The following is a 27,208-nucleotide window of genomic DNA, read 5'->3' on the forward strand; positions in this document are numbered from 1 at the left end:
ACAAGGATATATATATATATATATATATATATATATATATATATATATTGAAATACATAGTATAGTGAGGCAACTCACCTGAATCGAAGACCCAAGGAACACAACAACATGCTCACTTCTTGTACAGATCGCTCTCATGAACTAACTATCACCAAGCAAAGGTAGAACCTTAGTCAATAACCCAATTCCTTCAAGTTTGGCCCAAAGTCAAACTAGTCAAAAAATTCAACGATCAATGGCCAACAAAAGTCAACGATCAAGACGTCTACCCCCACCACGACATGGAGGCCTTTTTGCCATGTCGTGGGTACATCAAAACAAAACAGTCATGAAGATGCGAACCACCACATCGTGGCAAGCCCATTGCTATGTTGTGGAAAGTGGTAGAAAGTTGCATTCTTCATTAAGAGCTTAACCATTACAAATCTAAACCCATAACTTTAGATCCATTCTATTTCAATGACTTAATGGATATAGTGATGGGTTTTAGCCATAAGAACTTTCCTATGTGCGCATGCAAAACCCTAATGCTTGGATCTAGGCTTTCTAATTAAACATGCTTTGAATCCAATACTTCTAATGATTAATTAGGTATAAGAACAATATTAAATCAGATCTAGAATCATACCTTTGAATCTCTTGTTTGATCTTGTTGTCTTGGAGCTCTAGAGTCACAATTGTCACTCCTCTAATGGCTTACAAACACCAAATAGCAAGGAGGATGATTTGGGAGAGAGAGGCTAGGAGGAAATCGGCCAGGGTTTCTCTATTCTTAATCAAGTTCCGATTTCCCTTTGCCATAGGGTCTATTTATACTTGTAGACTCCTTAAGGGTTACAACTTAAACCCTAGTTGGATAATCTTCTCTTAAAGCAATCCATATCCTTACCATAGATAGCCTTGGACGATTTTGAGCTATCCATAGCTTCTAGAATTCGTCCAAACCCTATCCAATAAGGATTTACAGTCTAAAGTTTAACTATCAAACAATTGACAGTTTATACCCTCTTATTTAATTAATCTATTTAACTCACCAAATTAATTCTAATTAATTTATGACTTATATTAATCAAATAACAATATTATTATTCTTTATATTATTCTCATAATATATTAATAATATTTATTCTCTCTTAATAAATCATCCTATCAAGTTGCTATGGTGAAGGCAACCCAAAAGGACCATGCACAACCGGGTTAAATACTTGCCTAATATAGTTGCAGCCTTAGACACTATTCCAACAGTCTCCCACTTGGATAAGTCTAGTAACTATATGCACAAGTACAATTCGATTTGCAATCGTAGCTCTCTAAGACGTTGTCAAACTCTGATCAATCTTGTCCTTTAGATAAGGGATCGTACAGTCCTCTGTTAGATATCATGCTGACAATTCTATGGAATGATTAGTCAAGCAATTAGGTTTCTCGATCTCCGATTTATTCGACATAGAACTTAATCGAACACATCAATTTAGTTCTGACCGGGCCCGACACATAAGTCAAATCAAATCATCGAGCGGCCGAGATATCGCTTTTACCTTCTTGGAATAAAAGTTACAGATAAACTTCGACTTATATGCATTTACTTATTCATTAACCAACTATACACAACAATGTGTTTTATAACACCGAGTTACTGATGCGTTTTCGCATTATCAATGTACAATCAATTAACAAATAATAAACCATATATCTAGGTTTTAAGACTATATGATATTATCGTCTTGCGATCACCCTTTTATATCAAATTCCATAAGGTGATTCCAGCAAGCGCGGGTTTGTTCCAATGCTCAAAACCAGTTCATAAGCACTCATGAATATTGCAGCAACCCTTTGCTATGTCTAACACCATTTAGACAATCTACATAGCAATTCATGAAAATCTTCATTCATATCTACTTCCAACATATGAATGATTGTGGACAATTTGAATAATTCGATTATTCTTAATAAATTCAATTATTCTGGAAGTCAAAACATGCAAAATGAAACAATAGTTAAACAATTAACATAAGATAGTAACATTACTCATAAATAAAACTCCTTTATTTAATCATCAAATGTCAATTACATTTATCTATTACACGTTTCTAATACTATCTAATCTATGTTAATATCATCCTTCAGCCCAATACTCCTAGCATGCAGCAAGTGCTTAACCCTACTCAGTCCCTTCGTAAGCGGATCTGTTGGGTTATCTTCTGATGATATCCTCTTCACTATGAGTTGTCCTTCTTCTACATGATGTCTAATAAAATGATATTTTCTGTCGATATGTCGTGATCTACCATGATCCCTCGGTTCCTTGGTCAAGGCAACCGCTCCTTCATTATCACAGAAAATCTCCATGGGCTCCTTTATGGCAGGTACAACTCCAAGATCACTGATGAAGTTCTTCAACCATATTGCCTCCTTCGACGCTTCGCTCGCTGCAATGTACTCTGATTCGCACGTTGAATCAGCTAAGGTTTCCTGCTTGGAACTTTTCCATGTCACTGCTCCTCCATTTAGGGTAAAAACCCAGCCCGACTGCGAACGGTAGTTGTCCCTGTCGGTCTGAAAGCTGGCGTCACTATACCCTCGCACCTTCAAGTCATCACTCCCTCCGAGGACTAAGAACCATTCCTTCGTCCTCCGAAGGTACTTAAGGATATTCTTCACCGCAATCCAATGGGCTCTGCCAGGATTCCCTTGATATCTTCTAACCATGCTCAAAGCAAAGGCTACATCAGGGCGAGTACAAGTCATAGCATACATGATTGAGCCAACTGCGGAAGCGTATGGTACTCGGCTCATTTCTGCTATTTCAGCTTCGGTACTCGGACTTTGAGTCTTACTCAACTTGGCATTACTTTGTATCAGTAATTCTCCCTTCTTCGAGTTTTCCATACTAAAACGTTTTAGTACCTTTTCTAAGTAAGTGTTCTGACTAAGTCCTATTAGTCTCTTACTTCTTTCTCTCACTATCCTTATTCCCAAAATGTAAGAAGCTTCTCTGAGGTCCTTCATAGCGAAGCACTTCCCGAGCCAGGACTTAACTTCCTGCAGAGTCGGGATGTCGTTTCCTATGAGTAATATGTCATCGACATATAGAAAGAGGAAGCTAACTATACTCCCACTGGCTTTGACATATACACATGATTCATATTCGCTTCGTACAAATCCAAACTCTTTGACTTTCTCATCGAAGCAAAGATTCCATCTGCGAGACGCTTGCTTAAGTCCATAAATGGACTTCTCAAGCTTACACACTCTATTCGGATGCTTCGGATCCACAAACCCCTCTGGCTGAGCCATGTAAACATCCTCAGCCAATTTTCCGTTAAGGAAAGCGGTCTTGACATCCATTTGCCAAATCTCATAATCATGAAATGCGGCAATCGCTAGCATTACTCTAATAGATTTTATCTTTGCAACTGGTGAGAAGGTCTCATCATAGTCAACACCGGGAGTTTGAGTAAAGCCCTTCGCAACCAATCGCGCTTTATATGTGTGTACGTTTCCATCTACGTCGGTCTTCTTCTTGAAGATCCATTTGCACCCAACGGTCTTACGTCCGGGCACATTATCAACCAAATTCCAAAATTGGTTATCATACATGGATTGGATCTCGCTATCCGTTGCCTCTTTCCATTTCGCAGACTCCGGGCCTGCCATAGCTTCCTTATAGCTATTAGGTTCATCAAGATTTATTAGTGTACCATCACTAATATACGTGTGCCCTTCAGTAGTAATATGAAAACCATAAAACTGGGGCTGAACTCTAACTCTATCGGAACGTCTAAGAGGTAAGGATTCGTCAATCGGTTTAACCGGAGTTTCCTCCTCGGGTTGAGTGCCAGCGGTAGAGGTTCCTTCATCTATTGACTCTTGAATCTCTTCAAGCTCGATTTGCCTCCCACTGTCTCCTTGGCCTATGAGTTCTCGCTCTTGGAAAACTCCTCTCCTCGCAACGAAGACAACATTGTCCTTCGGTCTATAGAAGAGATATCCAAAGGATTTCTGCGGGTAGCCGATGAAAATACATCGCTCACTTCGAGGTTCGAGCTTTTCGTGAGTATCTCGTCTTACGAAAGCCTCGCAACCCCAAACCTTGATATGTGACAACGAGGGAGCTTTCCCTGTCCACATCTCGTGAGGTGTTTTGGTAACCTTTTTAGTAGGGACTCGGTTAAGGATATGGGCGGCAGTCTCTAAGGCTTACCCCAAAAGGAGATAGTTAGTGAAGCACGACTCATCATAGAGCGAACCATATCCAATAAGGTTCGATTACGCCTTTCTTCCCCACCATTCAACTGCGGTGTCCTAGGAGGCGTCAATTGTGAAACTATTCCACACTCCTTGAGATAATCGTGCAATTCAAGACTTAGGTACTCTCCTCCTCGATCGGATCAAAGCATCTTGATTTTCCTGCCCAATTGATTCTCCACTTCATTCTTGAACTCTTTGAACTTTTCAAAGGTTTCTGACTTTTGCTTGATTAAGTAGATATACCCATATCTACTATAATCATCGGTAAAAGTTACGTAGAAGCGGTTCCCATCCTTCGTGGTTGATCTAAACGATCCACATACATTGGTATGTATTAGGTCCAATAGACCCTCACCCCTTTCACACGTACTCGTGAAGGGTGATTTAGTCATCTTTCCAAGCAAACAAGATTCGCACGTGTCATCTTCCCTAAGGTCGAATGACTCCAACACTCCATCCTTTTGGAGTTGGCTATGCGTTTCTTGTTGACATGTCCAAGACGACAATGCCACAAGGATGCTCTATCCATACTATTGGAAGAATCTATGTTTAAAACATCATTTCCTAAGTTATCAACAATCATAACAGTTTCATAAATTCCATTACATGGTATAGCTTCAAAATAAAAGACACCATTTAGATAAGCCAAAATAGAACCATTCTCATTATTAAAAGAAAATCTAAAACCTTGTCTAAATAAACCATGAAATGAAATGATGTTTCTAGCCATTTCTGTCGAATAGCAACAATTGTTCAAATCTAAACATAAATTATTCCTAAGCACTAAAGAATACACTCCAATCTTGGCCATAGGCGACGATCTTCTATTCCCCATGATTAGATTGATCCTTCCTTGCTCTACATCCCTACTTCTTCTTAGTCCCTACACATTAGAAAAAATGTGGTAACCACAACCGGTATCAAGAACCCAAGAAATAGCATGATTAGAATCGTTAGATTTAATTGTGTATATACCTGCGAAAGATGGCTTGATCTTTCCTTCCTTGATGGCTTGCAGGTACTCTGGGCAGCTTCTCTTCCAATGTCCTATCTTATGGTGGTGATGGCACCCTGCCTCCTTTGGGTTAGGGCAGGGCTTAGCAGGATCAACTTTGGTCTCACTAGAAGAGGCACCATCTTGGGCTTTAACCTTGCGATATTTCTTAGACGAAGCCTTCCTCTTCTTTCCCTTTCCTTGACCAATAGCCAAGACAGGAGTAGCGGGTGGATTGGGAGTTGGTGCAGCAGACTTGTCTTTGAAGTTACTCTCAGCGACCCTCAAGAGACCTTGGAGTTTGCTTAGGGTGACCTCTTCTTTGTTCATGTGGTAGGTCATCCTAAATTGATTGTAGCTCGGAGGCAAAGAGTGAAGCACCATGTCGATCGCCAAGTCTTCCCCAAAGTCAACATTCAACTTGCGAAGGCGGTCGACATACCTTTGCATCTTTTGCAAGTGCACGGTAAGAGACTCTCCATGACCCATCTTAGCGGAAATCATGTTAGTAAAAATCTCATAACACTCTTGTCTCGCGTTCTGGTGGTATCTCTCCAATAAGTCTTGATGCATTTCGTATGGGTACGTGTCCTTATAGGACTTTTGGAATTCGGAGTTCATGGTGGCTATCATGATGCAATGTACCTTCGTTGCATCGTGCTCATGAGTTTCAAAAGCGGTCATTTCAGCCGGAGTAGCGATTTCAGGGTTGATTTTATCGAGCTTCTCATCGAGGATATACTCCTTATCCTCATAGCGAGCAATGGTGCGAATGTATCTTATCCATTCGCTAAAGTTCGTTCCATCGAAAGTGACCTTTTGGCAAAGGCTCATCAATGTGAAAGAACTAGCAGCAGCGTTGTTTGCGTTCGACATCTACAAATAGAAAGGACAAAGATAGATTAGAATATGAATCCCTAATTATCACCCAATAAGAAAAATTAGGGCTAGGATCCAACAACAATATTTACATTGTTAGAAAAGGGATGCCGTAATCCAACATGCAAATAATACGAAGGTAAGTGAATGACGATTCACTAATTCTCCACCACAAAAACATAACTTTAAGTCCTAAATGTATTGAGAATTCCTAGGTTCGGATGAGATTCATTGAAACTATTCAATGGCATGTTTCAATCTCGATATGCCCCTCTTGTTTGTGACTGGGATACCGAGGATCACAAAGCGGGTGTGAATTACCATGCAAATTCACACGGTGCCTTCATTGTAACGATCACCTATTCGATGTGCCGGTAAACCACACACACTCCATCGAACTATGATAAACAATGAATCACCCTTTGCCACCTTTGCTTAGAACCAATTAGTGTGCCGGTAAACCACACACGCTCCACTAACTTCTTAGCAAGGGTGCAAAGTGTAATTTCATGGGATTGCATAAATTCACTTTTCCTAAAGTAACTAGGATTGGGAAATTTTTAAAAAATATGTAGCTACTTTGTATTTCATATTATACTTTAAATGAGAGGATAAGGTTGCCCTATCCTACCCGTTCGGCTAACAACCCTCCACCGATCAAGCAAGCGGTGGGTGTGAGTGTACACCCATTAAGCGCCATTTTATAGGCCACAACCTTATACCCACCTTATAGATCGGCTTCGTGAATGAGCCCTACTAACGGTAAGACTAGCATTTTAGTTATATATATATATATACATATATATATATATATATATATATATATATTATTCTTGTAATATTATATTAGTATAGGGTTGTATTTTAAACTTTTAAAATCTAGGGTTTGAAATTTAAATTGTCTAAATTAAAACTTTTAATCACAAAACATAAATTTCAAAACTTGAGGACAAGTTTTAAAACAGTTAAAACATGGAGGATCAAATAACAAATAATTTTAATTAACAATTAATTTCCTAATTATCTATATTTGATTTATTCAAGATTTCATGCAAGATAATTACCAAATTAATCAAAATAAATAATTAATTATCATATAAGGAAATTAAATATTTTATTATTTGATAAATATCTTTAATTAGATCAAGATTATATTCATATATATCAAAAAATCGGATTAGGGTTGATCTAATATGATTAAGGTAAGTTTCCATAAGATAATCATGAAGAAATCCCGAATCTGGCCATTCCTGACGCTTGGACTCGCTGAGTGCACCAAGGGACTCGCCGAGTCCATGACTCAGAAACACAAAATCGAATTTTGCAGTTAAGTTTCAAACAAACAAGCAACAATTTAATAGAAACCAAGCTAGGCTCTAATACCACTGATGGGTTTTAGCCATAAGAACTTTCCTATGTGTGCATGCAAAACCCTAATGCTTGGATCTAGGCTTTCTAATTAAACATGCTTTGAATCCAATACTTCTAATGACTAATTAGGTATAAGAACAATATTAAATTAGATCTAGAATCGTACCTTTGAATCTCTTGTTTGATCTTGTTGTCTTGGAGCTCTAGAGTCACAATTGTCACTCCTCTAATGACTTACAAACACCAAATAGCAAGGAGGATGATTTGGGAGAGAGAGGCTAGGAGGAAATCGGCCAGGGTTTCTCTATTCTTAATCAAGTTCCGATTTCCCTTTGCCATAGGGTCTATTTATACTTTTAGACTCCTTAAGGGTTACAACTTAAACCCTAGTTGGATAATCTTCTCTTAAAGCAATCCATATCCTTACCATAGATAGCCTTGGACGATTTTGAGCTATCCATAACTTCTAGAATTCGTCCAACCCCTATCCAATAAGGATTTACAGTCTAAAGTTTAACTATCAAACAATTGACAGTTTATACCCTCTTATTTAATTAATCTCTTTAAGTCACCAAATTAACTCTAATTAATTTATGACTTATATTAATCAAATAACAATATTATTATTCTTTATATTATTCTCATTATATATTAATAATATTTATTCTCTCTTAATAAATCATCCTATCAAGTTGCTATGGTGAAGGCAACCCAAAAGGACCATACACAACCGGGTCAAATACTTGCCTAATATAGTTGCAGCCTTAGACACTATTCCAACATATAGTTTCCAAACTTATCCATTAGGACTTCACCACAAGCCAAGATCTACACTTCTATTAGTTTTTATTTAAAATTAAATAAAGTTGATTAAATATCGATTTTTTACTTGAGAAACTATATCCATTAGGACTTCAACCCATTACTTCTTCCCCCTTTCGTTCTTCAATTACCAGTCTCCAACCAACAAAAATGGCAATTAGATGCAATTGTGGAGTTGAAACTGTGATTCGTACCTCATGGAGCAAGAACAACCCTGGATAACGTTACTATGCTTGTTCTAACTCGGTTAATTTCGATTTCTTGATAAATCTAAACTAATCTCCTAATTTCTCCTATTTTCTGTAAATTTTAGCATTGTTAAATGTTTCTACACTTACTTTGTAGGCTCATGGTTGCAAGTTCAATGGTTGGGTGGTGGAGGATCAGAAATGTGCTTGTATGAACATTGGGATGAAGCTTGAACAACAAAATCTGAAATTGAAGTTGTATATAGCTATTAGTTGGTTTCTGTTTGTGTCAATTCTAGTGTACAAAGCGTAGGATAAGTTATCATATACATTTACCTTTCAGTTGTACAAAATCAAGTTGGATGTATCAGTTTGCAAGTTAATTAAAATGGGGTGTTTTTGTAACATCCCGACTCCCAGGTATAATATTATATAATTTTCATGATTTTGATTGAGCAACTCGACGAGTTGGAGGCACCAACTCGTCGAGTAGAGAAGGAATTGGCCGCGTGGGTTTATCGACCAACTCAATGAGTTGGAGGGACCAACTCGACAAGTTGGCGCTGTGAGAGGAAACCCTAATTTTCTAGGGTTGTGTCCTATTTAAAGGATCTTAAGCCCTCATTTCTACCTCCCATGTCACCTTACTCCCCTGTGTGAAACCCTAATCATTTAGATTGATTTAAGAGAGAAAGAAGAGCTAACTTTGGGCATTCTAGTGCGCTATTGGAAGAGAAGAGAAGAGTATCAAGGCTTGGAATGAGAAGGGACTGTTAGATTCAGTGTTTATCCATACTTAGCTTCTGTTTAAAGGTAAAAGTCACCACCTTGCTCATTATTTTGATTAGATCTCGTTTTAGGAAGTTTTAGGGCTTTTTCCATCTTTCCTCGAGACTTTGAGTATTTTGAGCTAGCCAAGAGATTGAGACTTCAGATCCGAACCTTATGAGGTCCCTTAAGCCCAAAAGTCTAAGATTTATCAAGCTAGAGGAGAGATTTTATGCTTAGGAATCTAAATGGAACTTGTTTTGGCATTTCAAGCCTTAAGTGCCATGTATGGACGTAAAGCTTGCCGCTTTACATGGTATCTCAGCCTTGGGAGGCTAGATCTACAGTTTGGGGTTGAAACTCTTCCTTAAAACGTCTGAATAAGAAAATAGACTGAAAGGACTCGACGAGTCAGTGAGCTGACTCGACGAGTCGGCTAGGGTTTTCCCCGACGAGTCTGGACATGAGTAACTCGGCGAGTTGATGAGACAACTCAACAAGTTAAGTTGGATTTTTGCGACATTGCTGAAGGAATGAGGGGACTCGGCGATTCAGGTCAACATGGACTGTTGAATCGAGTGTTGATTTATGTTGACTTTAGGGTTTAGTCAAGACAGGGATTATGTGGACCATTAGGGGGTAAATGGTCTTTTACCCATCCCAAGAGTTAGATAGAGAAAATAGCTTGGTTTATTTAGAGTTGTGATTTAAGTGTTAATTAGAGATGCTTATGACATGTAGGCAGGGATTAGAGCGTTCGAGGGGTACACAATTTCTTTGCTTACTTACGAGGTGAGTCTTCTCACTATACTTACCTTGAGTAGTAATGTTATGTGACCGAAGGGTCTTGTATGTTTTATTAAGTATTGTGATATCCTACATTATGTCCTTGTGATTTATGTTGTGTATTATTCTGAGCTTTACTGAGTTATGACCGGAGGGTCCACCTGAGTTGTGGGACCGGAGGGTTCCACTGAGACACATTAACCAGAGGGTCTTATTCGAGATATAGCCATGAGAGGCTAATGAGATGCGTGTGATATTTTGGGGAACTCATTAAGCTTCGTGCTTACCGTGTTATGTGTTATGTGTTTCAGGTATTTCTCAAGATCACGGAAAGGTGTCAGATTGATTGTACACACAAGATGGAGTTATGTTTTTGAGGGTCCTAGATTTTATTCAAACAATTATAAATATGTTTTTTTTTGATAATTTGACATTTTGGGGATTTTGTGAAATGTGTTAATGAGATTTATGTGATTTTAAAATGAAAATTTTGTTTGAAAATTTATGGTGTTAGAGTTTTTTTGGTAATTGCCAAACATGTATTCATACCAAAACAACAATTTATATCATACCATTATGCCATCAAACCATTACAAACATGCATTCATACATTAATAACCTAATTAATCATTAAGTCATTCAAACCATTACAAACATTCATCCAGTCAACAGTTTGAAGTACATCACCATCATAGTTAAAGAAGTAGCACAACATTAGTTCAAACTGAAATTACAGACCCAAAAGACATGAACGAACATTGTTCAAATACATAAAAAGCATTAGCCAACCAAAAGACATGCAAGTAATACACAAACACTAAACCATCAGACTTTTCCTCTTGTTCACAGCACCTGAATTTTGTCCTACACCAACATTCTGTCCCACATCAATACCACTGACCTGTGATCCTCTTACTGCCTGCCCCTTGCAGGTCCTACCATTATGCCCAACGTTTCCGCACATTGAACATCTATCTGTTATGGTCCCTCTAGCACTATAATCTTCCATATCAGATATTCTTCTTTTCTTTTTTGGCCTACCAATAGGCACATGATTTTTTGGTGGTAGTAAATTTGTTAAATAAGGAATTTTTTTCCCACATCATCCTCCCATTAATTGGTTCAATTTCAAAGGCATACATCTTTTTCCATGTATTCAACTAGTATGTTGGGTGAACCCATGTTTCAGGTATCCCAACATTCTCATTGTTTCTCCTCATATCCCATATAGTTGCAATTGTGTGCTCGCATGGCATGGTAGTGACCTCCCACTTGTTACATGAGCATGTATGTTGTGTTATGTCAACTACAAATTGGTCCACACCTTCACCACCTGTAATCATTTAAGATGCATACAATCAACAATGTTGAAGAATTATAACATGTATAACTTACCTGTGAAGTGAGACCTAGACCAATGTTAGGGTGGAATGGCTTTAAGCCATTCATATGCATCATTGTTCAATTTCTTCAGTTCCTCCATTGCAAGATTGAATTGTTGTACAGTTGATGTTGTTGCACATTTCTAGAGACAATCTTTAAACTCCTTGCCCCTCCACTTCCGCTTCATAATCTCATGGACATGACGAAGGCATAATCTATTTTCTGCACATGGAAACAATTTTGCAATTGCAGGCCAAACACCTTACAACATAAACATAGTCAATTTTATATAATTAGTACAAATAATATAAATGTTAAGTAGTTAAACAATGTATACTATTACCTTTTGCCTATCAGTTATAAATGTGAAGTTTTGTAGTCAAATCCAAATCATCACCAAGATTTTTTAGAAACGATGTTCATGAGTTGTAGTTCTCAGACTCTCCAACACCATATGCCAATGGGTAAGTGCAACTGTTTCCATCTAATCCCTATAGTAGTAAGAACAAATTAGGTTTATATATATAAGGCATATGTAAGATTAAGTAGTTAAACCGTGTATATTATTACTTACCTGCAGTTAGAATCATACCAGGGTAGGGACCCTTCATGAATGCATCATCCAATCCAAGAAATTCCTTTTTCTCTACTATAAAACCTTGCTTCAGTGGCCCAAGACACACACACACACACACACACACACACATATATATATATATATATATATATATATATATATATATGTTTAAAAATCCTAGTATCTGATGCAGGGTTGGAAGAATTATCCACTTTAAGCTTGATTGTTGTGTTTGGGTTTCGAGTTTGAAACTCCAGTAGATAGTCCCTTAATATAGAATATTGACCCCCAAAATCACCCCTAATAGTTTCTAGGGATTTTGCTTGTGTCCTAAACACTTTCATGTCCGAAATCTGAATTTGGTATTTCCTCTCTACCTGCTCCTTTAAAGCCTTGATTGGTATTTTTGGGTTAGACTCCAACTGCTCAACTATTTGCTTGGAAAGAAACTTGTAATTACAAGCTTTGATTTTTCTTGTTTAGAGACATTTATGCTTCTTTTCATACGTTTTCACTGTCCAATCATCATCCTTTTTCCATTTACTTACTAAAAGTTTCCAAGGGCACTTATTGCTTTCATCTACTTTTACTACACTTTTCTTTTTACTAGACCAACCTTTACCACTACACTTACTTGGCCCTTCTTTTTCACATATTTGACTAGCTCCACCATTCATGTTTCTTTAACTGGGCGCACCTTTCCCACTAGTTTTACTTGGTCCACCTTCTCTATAAGTCTCATGTATCCCCATATCTGGTATTGTTCCTTTACATACTACCCTGACCCTGTTTTTATCATTCTTGACAATATCCAATTCTCTTCTTGTCTCTATTGCATGCGAGTAAATTTTGTCTTTTGCTTCTTGAGAACTTGAGGATGTTTGAAGTATGTAGAAAGGGTCACTCACTTAAGCTGCATCATTATCTGTGTCCTTTCAGCAACTCATATTTTATTTGTTCTTTTACTCATTTTCCCCTCACCAAATGATGACTCGGATTGTAGAACATAAGTGTTGATCACCTCAATTTCCTCATTAGACATTACTACATTCTTTGTTGTAATAGGGTTATCACCAAACTACTCCAAATTATCATCAATGTTGAGGTAGAAATCATACATGTCCACCTCAAGATCATCCAACAAGTTATCCTCATCGACAATGAAATCACTATTATCACTATCACTTGAATCTCCACTACCCTCACTATCACTAGATCCACATAGGGCTTCACTAAAGGTTTCCACAATAGGGGTTCCATATATGGTTCTTTCACATATTCAACTTCAATTTAGGATTCCAATCTAGGGATGAAACATGTGCAACATCAATAAGAATAGGGGATTCAATGTTAGGTTCCATTGTAGGGGTTTGCATGTTTGGTTCTAAAACAGGGGGTTCAACTGTGGTTGTGTTAATCCATTCGAGAATAACCTTCTAGAACAAGAAGGGGGTCCAACAATCTCTTCAATCCTGAGTTTTGCAAGGTTAGGAGACATAGCATATGTATGCAAGTTGGTACGCACAATTATGTATACACTTCTATAAGCTAGTGTGAAGAAACGTAGGACCTTAAGTGGTTGGCGTCTTGGTCACTACCCAATGCAAACAACCCAAAATCTGAATCCCTTAACGGTCGTTTAAAGTGATAATACATAATCATACCTTCTTTAACGCAGCCTAACTCCTCCATCATACCATCAATGTCATGAATAGAGAACAAATCATTGTCGATCAAGTCCACAAATTTGTGTTGTCCCTTGATGTATTTTCTTCCAGGAAATTTGGTAAACTCTCCTCCATAGTCCAAGCATATACTAAAAACAGTTGGATTCCCACATTCACAAGAAAAAAACAACAATATTTTCAAAATCGGAGATAAAATGATTAAGAACAGGGCATAAAATGGTTGGTTTTCCTTACCGTAATTGGCTTCCAAATCGATTTCATCCATCAATGGTCGTATTCGCCACCCATTCATCTTCATTATTAACGGAAAACTAGGGTTTCTGTGAGACGAGAAAGGTTTTGATCGGGGAATGAGTATGCAATGTTTGGGTGAACTGGATATGGTGCCATACACAGTTGATAATATACACGTGACATGAAATAACGAAAATACCCCTGTTTGCAAGGCACGTGGGGCACCCAAACAGAGAAAACTAATGTGTAACAACAATAGGGACTGGGTGGGTAGTATTTAAATACATGAGGGACGGTCCGAGTTAATTTGCAAAAATAAGGACTGAACGTACAATTTGACACTTGGACAAGAGACGATTTGTTTAATTTACTCTTATGGATTAAACCTATCCAAGTGGAGTGCTAAGTTGGCATACAATGAACTTGGAGTTTAACTCTTATTTAACCATAGAATGGAAAAAAAAAACAATTAACAAAAATATTATATCTATGTTTTGTTTTTAAATTAGTTCCTACTAGGGGTGATCACGGTGCAGTTCGGTGCAATTATTGGCCAAAACCTTACCAACAACCGCAAATGCGGTTAATCCATTTTCAAAACCGCTTGGTGCAGTTATTTTGTGGTGCAGCTAGGTGGTTACTTTACGCTGTGGTTTTGTTTTTTCTGTGTTTCGATTATTAACTGCATAAATTTGGTGTGATTATTTTGTGTGGTTTTTAACTGCAGTTTAGAGTTCAAACGGTTTTAAAAGTTCAAACATATTACTTATAATAATAAAAAAAATCATAAGGTGTAAAACAATTAACTTAAATAATATCTTAAAAACGGCAAATCACTAGTAATTAACAATAAATATCTTTAAATTGTCAAATTTCACAATTTTCTAAAGTTAAGCATAATAAAAAACCAATACTTTTGTCTTTAGAATTTTATCCTTATTTCATCCATAAAACTTGTCTTATTTTTAATATTTAATATATTAATAATTAATAAAAAAATTGTATATAATATATGAGGTATGGTGCGATTTTTTTTGCGGTTTTGAAAACTAATAACAACACTGCACCATAAATTTGCGATTTTATAAACCTCACTATCGGTTTTTACTGTAGTTGCGGTTTATACAGTTTTTACGGTTAATTTTAGTTGTGGTGAGGTTTTTGCTCACCTCTACTTCCTACTTTGTGAAGTTCAAAACAATGAATATCACACATCATCATCAGATGATGTTTCTAAATTGTAGAACTCTTATTCGCCTTGGCCTTCATGCATGGACGAATAACTCAAATTAACCTCTTCGGCTATAGAACTCTTCATCTTCTTGGGCTTCATGTTCAAGTGCTTGGATTTATAACAACCTTTGTCTTCTACCGCCACCTTTTCTTTAATCCATGCATCATACTTTGTTTTTGGCTCATCTGTTAGCAAAAGCCTATAAAGAGACTCGAGTGACATAGTCTTCACTCTTCAAGTTATCCGTCTATCTTATTATAATGGACTCGGTCTTCCATGCAACATGTAGACTTTTGAGAATTTAATCAGAATTTCATCATTATTAAAGGTGTTGCGGTGTTGTTTCATATCATAGATGAAATATTTGAAACGTACAAGTTTCATATCATAGATGAAATATTTAAAACGTATGTACGTTTCGATCAATGTTTCATTAGGCTTGCATGTGACCAAGTTGTACTATTGTATAAGGACCAGACCTACGACACTCCATTGTTTAATATGCGTATAATACATAAATTTTCAATTTTGTTCTTTTCTTAAAAGAAGAGATCATGTCCATAACAATGTGCAATAAAGATAAGTCCACCAATAAGTTTCATCATATATTCATAATTCATATACCAATTAGAATAAAGAAATCGACATCAACCAAGAAAAGTTGTACAACTCCTTGAAAATGATACAATACCACAAGTCCACAACCCCAGAATCTTAAAGATGGGGTCGTCTCAATTAGGTCAAAAAATCAATAGTATTAGCACAAAATAGCAAGAAAGAATGAAGTTTTTCTTTTTCTGTTTAATCCAAATATCATAATCAAGCTGGATTGACTGAATTTGCATTTTGGGTTTTAACATTTTTGAAGTTGAAAACACCTGTAAATCCTTTTCCTTTAGCAAGCTGCTCAAGTTCCTCAAGTTTTTGCTTTAGACTTTCCATTTCCTTCGCTAAATCCTCATCTCGTTGCCTCATTTCCTATACACCATAAACAGATAAGCAATAAGCAAAAAAAAAACGACATTTTATTATAAATTTAGACAGAAATTGAAAAAATAAAATAAAAATTTACCTCCAATTCTTGTTTGCGGACTTCTTCTTTTTTGGCTTCTGATCTAGCACTTCTTTGCACCTCAAATATGAGGGCGACTCCTGCCACCTATTTGAAATTTTAAAGTGTACACCACCATTAAACACATTTAAAGTTCTTGCTAATTTTTTCTGCTATGTGGAACTCTTCTGTAACTACTGGTAAATTGATGAGTTTTAAACGATCATGATACTATGAAGAAGATTAATATCATACCGAGAAGACAAAGAGTTCACTTATAAGATCCCCAGCTGCCTGAACAGCTTTCTCCTCATTCAATGGCCGAATTTCAACATCAGTTGCGTGTCCATAAATTCGCCTTTGTATGTTTGTTGTTAGCCTGTGATTTGCCTGTTACATCATACACATCACTTGAAATTGGTCAAATTTACAAATCTAAAGATGGAATTGCAACATTTGAAATGTTGACGTAAGCCCTAACACCTAATGCTAAGAAAATAGATAGAAAGAAAGTAAAGGTTCCGTTATCAATTACAGAAAACCCATAATTAAAATTTAATCGAGAAATCAAATAAACACAAAACAGAAGCGAAGAATCAGTATGAATGTGAAATAGTAGAAGCGGTTGATTACCTGCGCGAAACTAATGATCGATGTCCGAAACTTGGGGTGAAGGGCAGCCTGTTTTTTGAGCCTGCTGGCAATGGGTTTGCTTAAAGTTTTCAATGCGAGCGTCCCAAGCTTCAATAAGGGGAGAACCATTACTCTTCTGGCCCGATCTTAGGATTTGCTCTTATCTGTACGAAAATGGCGCACTGCACACCAAGTGTTTGATGATTTGTCTAGAAGCGAACGAGATCAACAAAACGTATATGTATAATATTCTCCATTTAATGACGATGGTTATGGTGGATTGCTATGATTTCCTTGGAAAGGAAGATAGAGAATAGGTCACTGGGAGGAAGCCGGAAGGTAGGTGGATGCGCTACAAAAGTTTGCGTCTCCTCACTTTGATACGAATATGAATCCCACCTTCTGGTTGACTTTTCAATTCAATTCTGTTAAAATCTTTTGAAAACTGCTTGAAATTTACAGAAAATATAGTAAAAATTATACATACACCCAAAAAACCTTGCATTTTAAGGGTTTATGTTACGCATAATTGCATATACTCTTCGTCGATGAATCATAAACAGAATTTACAAATTATATAATGATCATTTGTCTTATCCTTGATCAGTCAAAAAAGAAAAAAACAAAATAAGGAATAGAATGTAAATGGGCTTTGGGCCTTTTGTCTAAAGCTTTGGACTTCCAAAGTCCAAGGTGTTAATTTCCACATTTTTCCAAGTTAGCCCCTACTGTTTAGAAGATTTACAACAAGCACCCTCTCCTACAATGACTTCCCAGTTCCCACCCTTGCTCACACTTCATGTTCGCCTCTTCCTCCTCCATAACAGCAGCTAGGAGTTCAGCCATTGTCGTACCAGGTATCTCCATCCATTTCTCAATTATTTTCGCTCCATTTTTCTTAGAGTCGCGATAAAAACCCTAAATAATTTCACCTCTAATTGACGGCTCAAGTCCAGAATCGCACTAAACCCCAAATCAATAAACCTCACCCACTAACCTGTGCTTCTTTCGCGAGGTTTCTTCGGCTGCTTCAGATTTCATTTTTCTTGTAACACGTTTTCTTGTTTCCAGTAGGTTCACAATTCCCCATTGCTAAAATTTTCCTTTTATAAAACTTGGTTGTTTGTAGCCTGTTAGGTTTTGAAATAGTTTATGACTCTTGCAACTTTTGTCATAAAAACTTGCTTCAGGGCATTAATTGATGCATCACTAATCGCAGCTTCACTCCAGCGAACATTGATAATTTGATGTAGATTGTATGTCTTCGTTCTTCCTGTTCTTTGCGATTCATCCTGTAAATAATGAGTTACAACTCGAATTTTCACTCTAGACCTAATCCTTTTCAAATAAAAAGTTGATATGAATCTTGTTACTAATTCCGTGTTTAAACTTCAACCATATTAATTTTGAACAGGTCTCTAAAACTACAATAAATCTATTAGTAGCATGGCCTTGCCATGTTCCAGGAAGCTACTACGCTCTATAAGCTCAAGTTATAAACTCCATTGCAGTAATCATCAGAACATCGTGCATCGATCTTTCCACATTCTTTCTACTGGTAAGACTCATTCTGTTTATCACTTACAGCAACTCAAATCCTTTTGGGGGTTATTATTTATTAATCTATCTGACTATGCATATAGCCTCACGTGATCATGACACTGGTGATATGCAATCTTCAATGGAATATTCAATCTTTAAAAAGGTAAATCATTTCTATCATCTTTCTTTATACATTGTCTTTACACAGCCATTAAAAAACTCCCATAATTTATACAGGCAGGGTTTCCTTTAATGGGGACTCGAGGTCTATCTACTTCGATGCTAAGTTCAGATGCAAGTGAAGGATCATTCCCATCTGAGCTACTATCCAGAAAACAAATCTTAACTCCTGAACGCAAATTAGGTGCATGAATGAAAACAAATCATACATTATCTATTAAGAATGGAGTTTGTGTTTGACCATGGTTTTGAGTTTGACACAGGTCAACTACAGGACCTGGTGATCCCAGTTACAAACTTTCAGAATGAAGACAAAGGACTGATGGTGTTGGCAGGTGATGTTTTTGATCTTCCCATTCGGAAGGATATTATCCACCGTGTTGTAAGATGGCAGCTTGCAAAAAGACAACAGGTTTTTTTGAATTTTGATTTTTTTCATCAATTTAGAAACTTTTTCAATCTTTCTCAATCTCATTGTTGAATATTGATTGAGAGTGATGATGATTACAGGGAACTCATTCAACAAAAACCATAAGTGAGGTCAGTGGTACTGGAAGAAAGCCATGGCCCCAAAAGGGTACTGGCCGAGCAAGACATGGATCATTGCGTGGGCCCCAGGTATGCTTTTTCTATTAATTAATTAATTAATTTAGTTTCAGATGTTTTTTTTCTTTTTTTTTAATTTAAGATTTTGAAATAATGAAAAAACAGTTTAGAACTGGTGCTGTTATGCATGGGCCTAAACCCCGCAGCCATGCGTTTAAGCTGAACAAGAAGGTCAGAAGACTAGGGCTCAAGATTGCATTGTCTGCTCGTGCAGCTGAAGGGAAGGCAAGTCTTGATTTTATTTTCTACTTTCAAATAAAATATTTAGTTTATATAATTTATTAACATATAAAGGTAACAATTTGCAGCTTTTGGTGTTTGAGGATTTAGTGCTTCCGACTCATAAAACAAAGAATATTGTGAGTTTTGCGAATCAAATGGAAGAGTCCACGAAGATTCTAGTGGTGGATGGAGGTCCTATTGATGAAAACCTCAAGCTTGCAACTCAAAACCTACATTATGTCAATGTTCTTCCCTCTATTGTAAGCTTTCTAGCTCTATTTTTTTAAATAACGATGAAAATGGCGTTTATGTCTTTTGCCCATACGAGATGTGAGGAATATATCTGTCATGTCATGTCATGTCATTAGCTGTTCTGTTTAGTTATGAATTGTTTTGGTTTGTTGCAGGGTTTGAATGTTTATAGCATCCTTTTGCATGACACGTTGGTGATGTCACGTGATGCTGTTAACAAGATCGTTGAGCGTATGCACACTCCTATTAATCGTTGATTTAAAAAAAAAATGGAGGTAGTGTTTTGAGTCACTATGCTAAGAGACTTTGGAGTTTTGCAAGTGTAGAATTGTTTCTTTTCATATATTATCTTCACTTTGTAAGGGGTTTTTGTTATAGATTTAATGACATTTTGAACATGTTTTGATATGAACAATATTTCAAATGTTTGAATAATTTGGGATTTCTTTTGATGAATTATAGAAGACAAGATAGATAAACTTGTCACTTAGCTTTAAAAAGTATGTGTTCAATATCTTAAATTAAATGGTTGGTTTTGGTGTTACATTTACATAAGAAGGAAACACACTTTTCCTTGCATCAAATTGCACAATTTTTTTTATTGCTCGTAGAGTTGGTTTCCAAGATTCTTGATGCTTGCTTTAAAAGATTGTAATGTTTTTGTATTGCAAGTAGAGTTAGATTTCTATTTAAAAAGTCAATTTCACAATTTAGGAATCAAATTTTATGTTGATTCTTCAAGTCATTTAAGCATAACGTAAATAGAATAGAAGAAAATATCCAATATTTGGAAAGGTAATTGCCTAATTGGCACCTAAATGACTTAAAGTAATGTTCTTATATTGCATTTCATGCCACCGTTGACCTTTTCAGTTTTCACTCCAATTTCATTATGCACACAAGTTATCATCTCAAGTAGCCTCAGCAATTGCATCAAGCAATCTCCAAAAAGCCAACTCATATCCAAGTCTTCACTTTCATCTAAAGAAAGAAACTTTGAGGTCAACCCTTTGTTTTTTGATAACCAAGTAGAGTAGATTTCAAGATTCGTTGATCTTTTATAGGCAATGGAGTCGCTTACATTTTGTAGATAAGTTATTTTCCAAATGAGTTTCCATAAGGAGAACCTTGATTTGGTTTTGGTACCAAGTGGGCTTCTGGTCATGTTTGGATACCACCTATGGCTTCTCTATAGATGTCTCAATTGCCCTCACACCACAACTATTGGCTTTGAAAACAATGACAAAAAAGCTTGGGTCGACAAAATCATGAAGGCAAGATTTTTAAAATTTTTATATACAATTCGATACAATTTCCCCAAGGGCATACATACCACCATTGGTTCAAGGTGGTAAACATGTAGACCTAGTTAAGGGTTCAAGTTGTAGCAACAGCTGCTACAATATAGAACGTAGTGAGCCACTATGTATCTTATTTATATTTCAAATGATGCTTTTGGGGCAGAGCGATGTGGGCCATATTAGGGGTTACTGAATGAATAATTTTTATTTAAGAACTTCAAAACAATTGTAATTTAAATACCCCATTTGTTATTTTTCTTTTTGCTAGATGGAAAACAATGACTTTGCGGTTCCTCTAAACGTGCTTTCCTACAATATATCATCATCAAATTTCATGTCATCCATATGTCTAACTCTTTGTGCGGTCATCGGCACTTTGGTTGCAAACAGTTCTTCAATGTTTCAAAGCAAGTTCATCTACGGAGATGCAAATTCATCAACAATATCAATAAAACACATAAGCCTCTTGGTTTGTTTTCTCTTGGCCTTTGCTTGTTTTATTGAGTCCACAAGATCATTGATTCATGCTACTTATCTAATAAGTATGCCAAATAGCAATGTGCCAATAAAATCAATTGAATTGGCTGTGATTAGGGGTGGTGATTTTTGGTCACTTGGGCTTAGGGCACTTTATCTTGCCCTATTGTTGTTGCTATGGCTTTTGGGGCCTATTCCCATGTTCACAACCTCGATAATGATGGTTTGTGTGCTTTATTTTCTTGACAATAACACGGTGCCATTGCATGTGCATCAAAGCACCAAATCGATGGAGATTGGGAGAAAGGTGGCCGAAATCTTACCAAATAGTAGAGAGTGATCTTGATATTATGTAATGTAAGAGTTTTATAATTCATATACTTTTCAAATGTATAGTAATTACGTTAATTCAACACTATCATTTGATAACCATACAATAAAAAAGGAATACAAATAAATTTAGAAGAATTGCGATATAGTATCTGCAAAATTCTCTTTGAAGGGCAACCAGATGAAGTCTCAGAATGTTAATAATTAAATTAAAAGTAATCTAGATTATTCGTTATTTCCAATTAGTTATTTAGTTAATTTAATTGTTTTCGTGTGGCAAGTGATAACTCTTAAAAGAACTATCATTTATACAAATTCAATTGGGCCTTGTCCTGTAAATTGTAATTCTCTTTACTAAACTCTAACCAATCTTCATGTTCAAAGTCCATTGATTTTTCTATTTGCAAAAGAAAGTTCCATGAACGCCATGTAGGCATGTAGTATACAAAACATAAAATTTCCATATATTTTGAAACACAATGTCTTTTAAACATGACTTAGTTAGATCAAAGGGTGAGTAATTACCATCGTCGTTTCGGTAAAATATTGTTTATGCTGGTCAACCAATAAGTCAAGGGTTTAAATCCCCTTTCGGGTTGGATAATTCGGATTTTTCATGTTAAAAAAAATACCCATTACCCGATCCAAATTAAATTCGGGTAATTCGGGTATCGGGTCGGGTTTGGGTAACTCGGGTATTACCCGAAATATATAATTTTTTTTTGAATTTCTCCTGAAAATAAATTTAATAAAATAAATATGTCATGTTTTATTAGTCTTGTTTATATAAACAAACGAGGCATAAACAAACTTACTCAAACTTTGAACATTAAGATTTTTTAGTCAATAATACCTGAGATATCAAGTAATTTTTTAACAACTTAATCTAATCTAATAAAATGTTAAAAAACAAATACTTAAAGATCTTAATTTAAAAGTTTAAAATGTTTAAGATAATTGTAGCCATAAGTTTTGTTATGTTCTGAAGTTTCGTCAAGATAATGAGTTTGTTAGTTGCAATAAAAATGATAATCTAGAAAACAGTTAAGTTTTAAAGAACATGATGATATATAAACAATTACTTTTACAATTGCTAGTGTCATATTGTCATAATAAAAGAGATTCATGTTTTACAATAATGATAGTTAGTTTAAGCGTGATCAAATATCTGCTACAAAGTACAAGCTTTACGAATAAAAAGAAATTTCAAAATAATTCGGGTAATTCGGGGATACCCGAAACCCAACAAACGTACCCTTTACCCGACCTGAAAAAAAATCGGGTTACTCGATTACCCGAAAAAAAACCCGATTTACCCGATACCCGAAAAAATCGGGTGGATAATTCGGGTATCGGGTATTTTCGACAGGGCTAGAATAGATTATGAAGTGTGTGGGTTAGACAATTAAAAAAAAAACATGAAAAAATATCAATAATTATTATTCTCGTTCTTTTCGAACTCAAGAAAAAAACAAGAATATTTGTAACATAGTAGTGTCAGAGACATGATTGTCGACATGATCTACCTAGCTCCCCTACTTTATTTTAAGGGGATTCATAGTTTGGTATGTTTTGTAAGGCAAGAAACATCGATCAATAAAAACTATGATATTTTTTTTTCTTTTCCATTCCCTAATAATAATATACACTTAAAGAATACAATGTCATTTTTTGGTCCCGATCATGTCTAGTTGGGATCCTACATCACTCTTGTCATTAGGCATCAAGGACTGAAGGATATATTTGTTGTCATGTGTATATTGAACTCGTTGTTTGATGGTGTTGCCTACGTACCTCAAAATGTGATATTAGGCAAGACTTGTAGAAAAAAGTACGAGTACTATCTATTCGCATGCTTGTAGCTTTTCATTTTCAATAGTACAATAATATAAAGCATTACTGATTTACTCAATTGGCACATCACTTTCTCAAATCTTACATCTATATTTAATTACAATTTATAAGTTTTTCATGCATGATACGTACAAGTGAGCATTGTATCATTAATCTGTGTTTCAGAATGAGAAATTGCCTTCTTCACTTTTTCTTAATGAAGGTGGCATGCATGGAGTACGTTAAGGAGTTTATATCAAATGAGAAACTGTTTTTCATTTCATTTTATTTTATTTTATAAAGTAAATGGTTTTTGAGTTTAGATCATAATAAGCATTAAAGGGCGAATAAGATATTTAGAACACGAACACGTTTAGAACACGTTTAACTTTGCTTTGGATGAGATCAAGTGTGACAAAAGTGCATATATAGCTAGCTAGCTTACTTGGATCAACTTTGGTTACTCTTTACTCATATCATCGACTTTCTCTTTTCAGTTGTATGCTTTTGCCACTTTGTTTTCACTTTTAAAAAGAATAATGGATATGAGTTCAAATAAAACAAAGGCTGTTTGGATGTGATGCCAACTTTATTTTTGCAAAAGTTGCAATCAATCAAGTGTATTGTTTCATAATTTGATTATAGTCTTTTTAATAATAAAGAATCTGATTTTGAGAAGTATTTGCACTAAAACCAAGAGTTTCAATTCTTAAACTACAACATATTTCACTTATGTCTTGAACATTTGATCAAAAGAAGAGAATACAACACCTAAAATTGATATGCTAGAAGTTCTTTGGTAAAAAAAAGTTTTTTTAATGAATAATTTATTTCCTGTAATTATATGAGTTTTTTCATCAAGTTTTTTCAATATTGTTGTGTAATTTCCATATATCTTATTCCTTATAATTTATTAAATACATGATCAACTATAACTAACACCTTCTTAACGAAACCTACAAATAAGCTTTGTGAAAAAGTTTTACTATAATAAATATATCTTAAGATTATATTGGGCTGTTGGAGTGGCATTTAGGTGTCATGAAAAATTCTAGTAAAAAAAGTTTGCTATCGTGATTTAGGTTATGTTTGGCGTACTAACTGAAAAGCTAGCTGTTAGCTGAAAAGTTAGCTGATAGCTGAAAAGCTAGCTGTTAAATAAAAAGCTAGTTGATAGCTGAAAAGCTAGCTGATAAAAAATAACGTTTGGTAAAACTAGTTGAAAAGCTAGCTGAAATATATAAAATTACATAAAAGGACATGTAAGAGTATGTGTTTTTATAATTAATTAAGGGGTGTATTTGGAAAATTTTAAAAAAGCTCCTAAAAAGCTAGTCTAAGTAGCTTTTCAAAAAGCTAGCTTATAAGCTACTTTTTGGTTTACCAAACACGACAACATAAAAAAACTCGAAAAATAAGCTAGCTGTGGCGCGCCAAACACAGCCTTAATGTTTAAGATAAACAAAAAGTTACAGATAATACTTCAACTTTAATCATAATTTTATTTTTATTATTACCTAACTTTTGATTCTGACAAACAACATTTATTTAGACAATAAAATGTAAAGATAAAAAAAAAAAATACAAGACCTAGGGGGCATTCAACCAACAAGGTAAAATAACTAATGGATTTTTTATGCAAATTTGTATATATGAAACATTTTTATATATGTTTGGGTCAATAATGTTATATAACTCGAGTTTTTTGATAATTCAGTATTAAAATTTGATAAAGACCAGTTCATTTGCTATATGAAGATTGAATGACATTTAAAAAATTACAAGATCTACGGGGCATTCAAACAACAAGGAAAAATAACTAATGAAATTTTTTATGCAAATTTTGGATATATGAAACATTTTTATATAAATAATGTAATGTAACTCGAGTTTTTTCATAATTCAGTACAAAATTTTGATAAAGACCAGGTCATTTGCTATGTGAAGACTCAGCAAGTGGAAACAACAAATAAAATAAGGTTTATAAATATCTATCGTAATCTTTCTCTTGGTGTCGATGTAATACTAGTTCAAATGACATGTGATATGTTTCCTAAAATTATCTTGTAGTTGTTATTTTATATATACATCGATTGTTTTGTAAAAATAATTATAAATTTTTAAAATGTGTAAAATAACGTAAAACATGAAAGATTCAAGTTTTCGAAATGAATTGTTTAAAGTACCTTTCGATTTATGAAATCTTTGATTAAAACAAAAGCCTTAAGCTTATATTTCCAAACAAAATCCTTTTCAAGTTTTCTCTTAAAAGTTAAAACCTATAACTCTCAAAATCTTGTTTTTAAACACAAATTAGATTCATGTTTTTTTACGACCTAATAAAATAAATGATACAAAAACAAAAAAGAATGACAAAAAAAAATCTCACAAAAGATGGTCCATAAATTCTTTTTTTAGGATTATTCACTAAAATTATCCGGAAAAAAATCGTTTTAATCATTAAAAAAATTAAATTGTTGAGGCATTTTTTCATCCAATTTTTTCTAACTCATTATATTTTTGTATTATCTAATTAGTTATTCCTTGTTTTGTCAAAATACATGTAAATAGTTGTTTCTCATGAAAATTTTGTTTCTTCCCTTATTATTATTATTATTATTATATATATATATATATATATATATATATATATATATATATATATATATATATATATATAGGAAAAGTGAATATACCCTTAAGAGTATATAAGTTTATGTATCCAAACTCACCATAATACGTAGTTTTGTTTGATATAATCATTATAAGTTCTTAAACTTCAACCCCAGACTTGTTTTACTTTCAAAAATTTTCGAAATTTCACTATTATTTTTCTCTTATATCATATCTTTTTGCCGAATACATACTAAGCTGTATATATTATTGTTGAAAATGAAAATTTTGTAAGATGAAGATAAATGTGATATTTATAAAAATTTTGGAAGTAAATCAAGTTACAAGTTAAATTATATATGATACAAAACGAAATAGTATGGTGAGTTTGGGTACATAAGCTTATATACCCTTAAGGGTATATTAACTTTTCCATATATATATATATATATATATATATATATATATATATATATATATATATATATATATATATATATATAGTGCGAGGACATAAAAGCACTATGTTTATGTTATTATTTTGTAATGAATATTATATATATGTATTGTTAAACTAATTCTAATATAAATTTAATGTTTGATTATTCATATATTTATTAGAATGTTATTATTTTATTATAAATTTATCTATATGCATTTTTGTATTACATTCTAATTTTAGTTCTAGCTTGTGACTATTCATTTATTCATTGCAGAATAATGACATAAAGCTATGGATACCAAATTCATTACAGAATAATAACATAAAAATAGTGTTTTTACGTTCTAACAATATTTATTGTTTTTATTTGAACTATATATATATATATATATATATATATATATATATATATATATATATATATATATATATATATATATATATATATATAGTCTGGATCCTGTACGAATCAGAAAATTGGTATGAACCGCGAGTAATATTCTCCAACAATCATTTCGTCAAGAAACAAACGTCAAACACATTTACTTGGT

At 34.6% G+C, this 27,208-nt stretch overlaps 2 protein-coding genes and 1 long non-coding RNA gene across 4 annotated transcripts; 2 read left to right on the plus strand and 1 right to left on the minus strand.

The window, feature by feature from the left end:
* Positions 1-15,822: 15,822 nt before the first annotated feature.
* On the minus strand, positions 15,823-17,356 carry LOC145102013 (Optic atrophy 3 protein (OPA3)). Its single transcript, XM_079039332.1, has 4 exons — positions 16,860-17,356; positions 16,482-16,616; positions 16,248-16,334; positions 15,823-16,153 (listed from the first exon to the last, which is right to left on the minus strand). The coding sequence occupies exons 1-4, from the start codon at positions 16,986-16,988 to the stop codon at positions 15,995-15,997; spliced, it is 510 nt and encodes a 169-aa protein (XP_078895458.1). The 5' UTR covers positions 16,989-17,356; the 3' UTR covers positions 15,823-15,994.
* Positions 17,357-17,600: 244 nt separating this feature from the next.
* Positions 17,601-20,161, plus strand: LOC145102012 (Ribosomal protein L4/L1 family). 2 transcript variants are annotated; one of them, XM_079039330.1, is made up of 9 exons: positions 17,601-17,716; positions 18,274-18,417; positions 18,503-18,564; positions 18,639-18,765; positions 18,845-18,993; positions 19,092-19,199; positions 19,293-19,412; positions 19,496-19,669; positions 19,817-20,161. In XM_079039330.1, exons 2-9 carry the CDS (start codon positions 18,306-18,308, stop codon positions 19,916-19,918), a joined length of 954 nt encoding a protein of 317 aa, XP_078895456.1. In that variant the 5' UTR covers positions 17,601-17,716; positions 18,274-18,305; the 3' UTR covers positions 19,919-20,161. The 2 variants fall into 2 exon arrangements, with proteins under 2 accessions (XP_078895456.1, XP_078895457.1); XM_079039331.1 differs by lacking the exon at positions 17,601-17,716 and adding an exon at positions 18,064-18,115.
* Positions 20,162-20,763: 602 nt separating this feature from the next.
* Positions 20,764-21,997, plus strand: LOC145100222 (uncharacterized). Its single transcript, XR_013704903.1, has 2 exons — positions 20,764-20,935; positions 21,231-21,997. It is a non-coding gene; the product is annotated as an uncharacterized LOC145100222 (long non-coding RNA).
* The last annotated feature ends 5,211 nt before the right edge of the window (positions 21,998-27,208 follow it).

Source organism: Lactuca serriola, chromosome 4 (genome assembly GCF_051521515.1).
Source record: "Lactuca serriola cultivar US96UC23 chromosome 4, Lser_US96UC23_V15, whole genome shotgun sequence".
Lineage (NCBI taxonomy): Eukaryota > Viridiplantae > Streptophyta > Magnoliopsida > Asterales > Asteraceae > Lactuca > Lactuca serriola.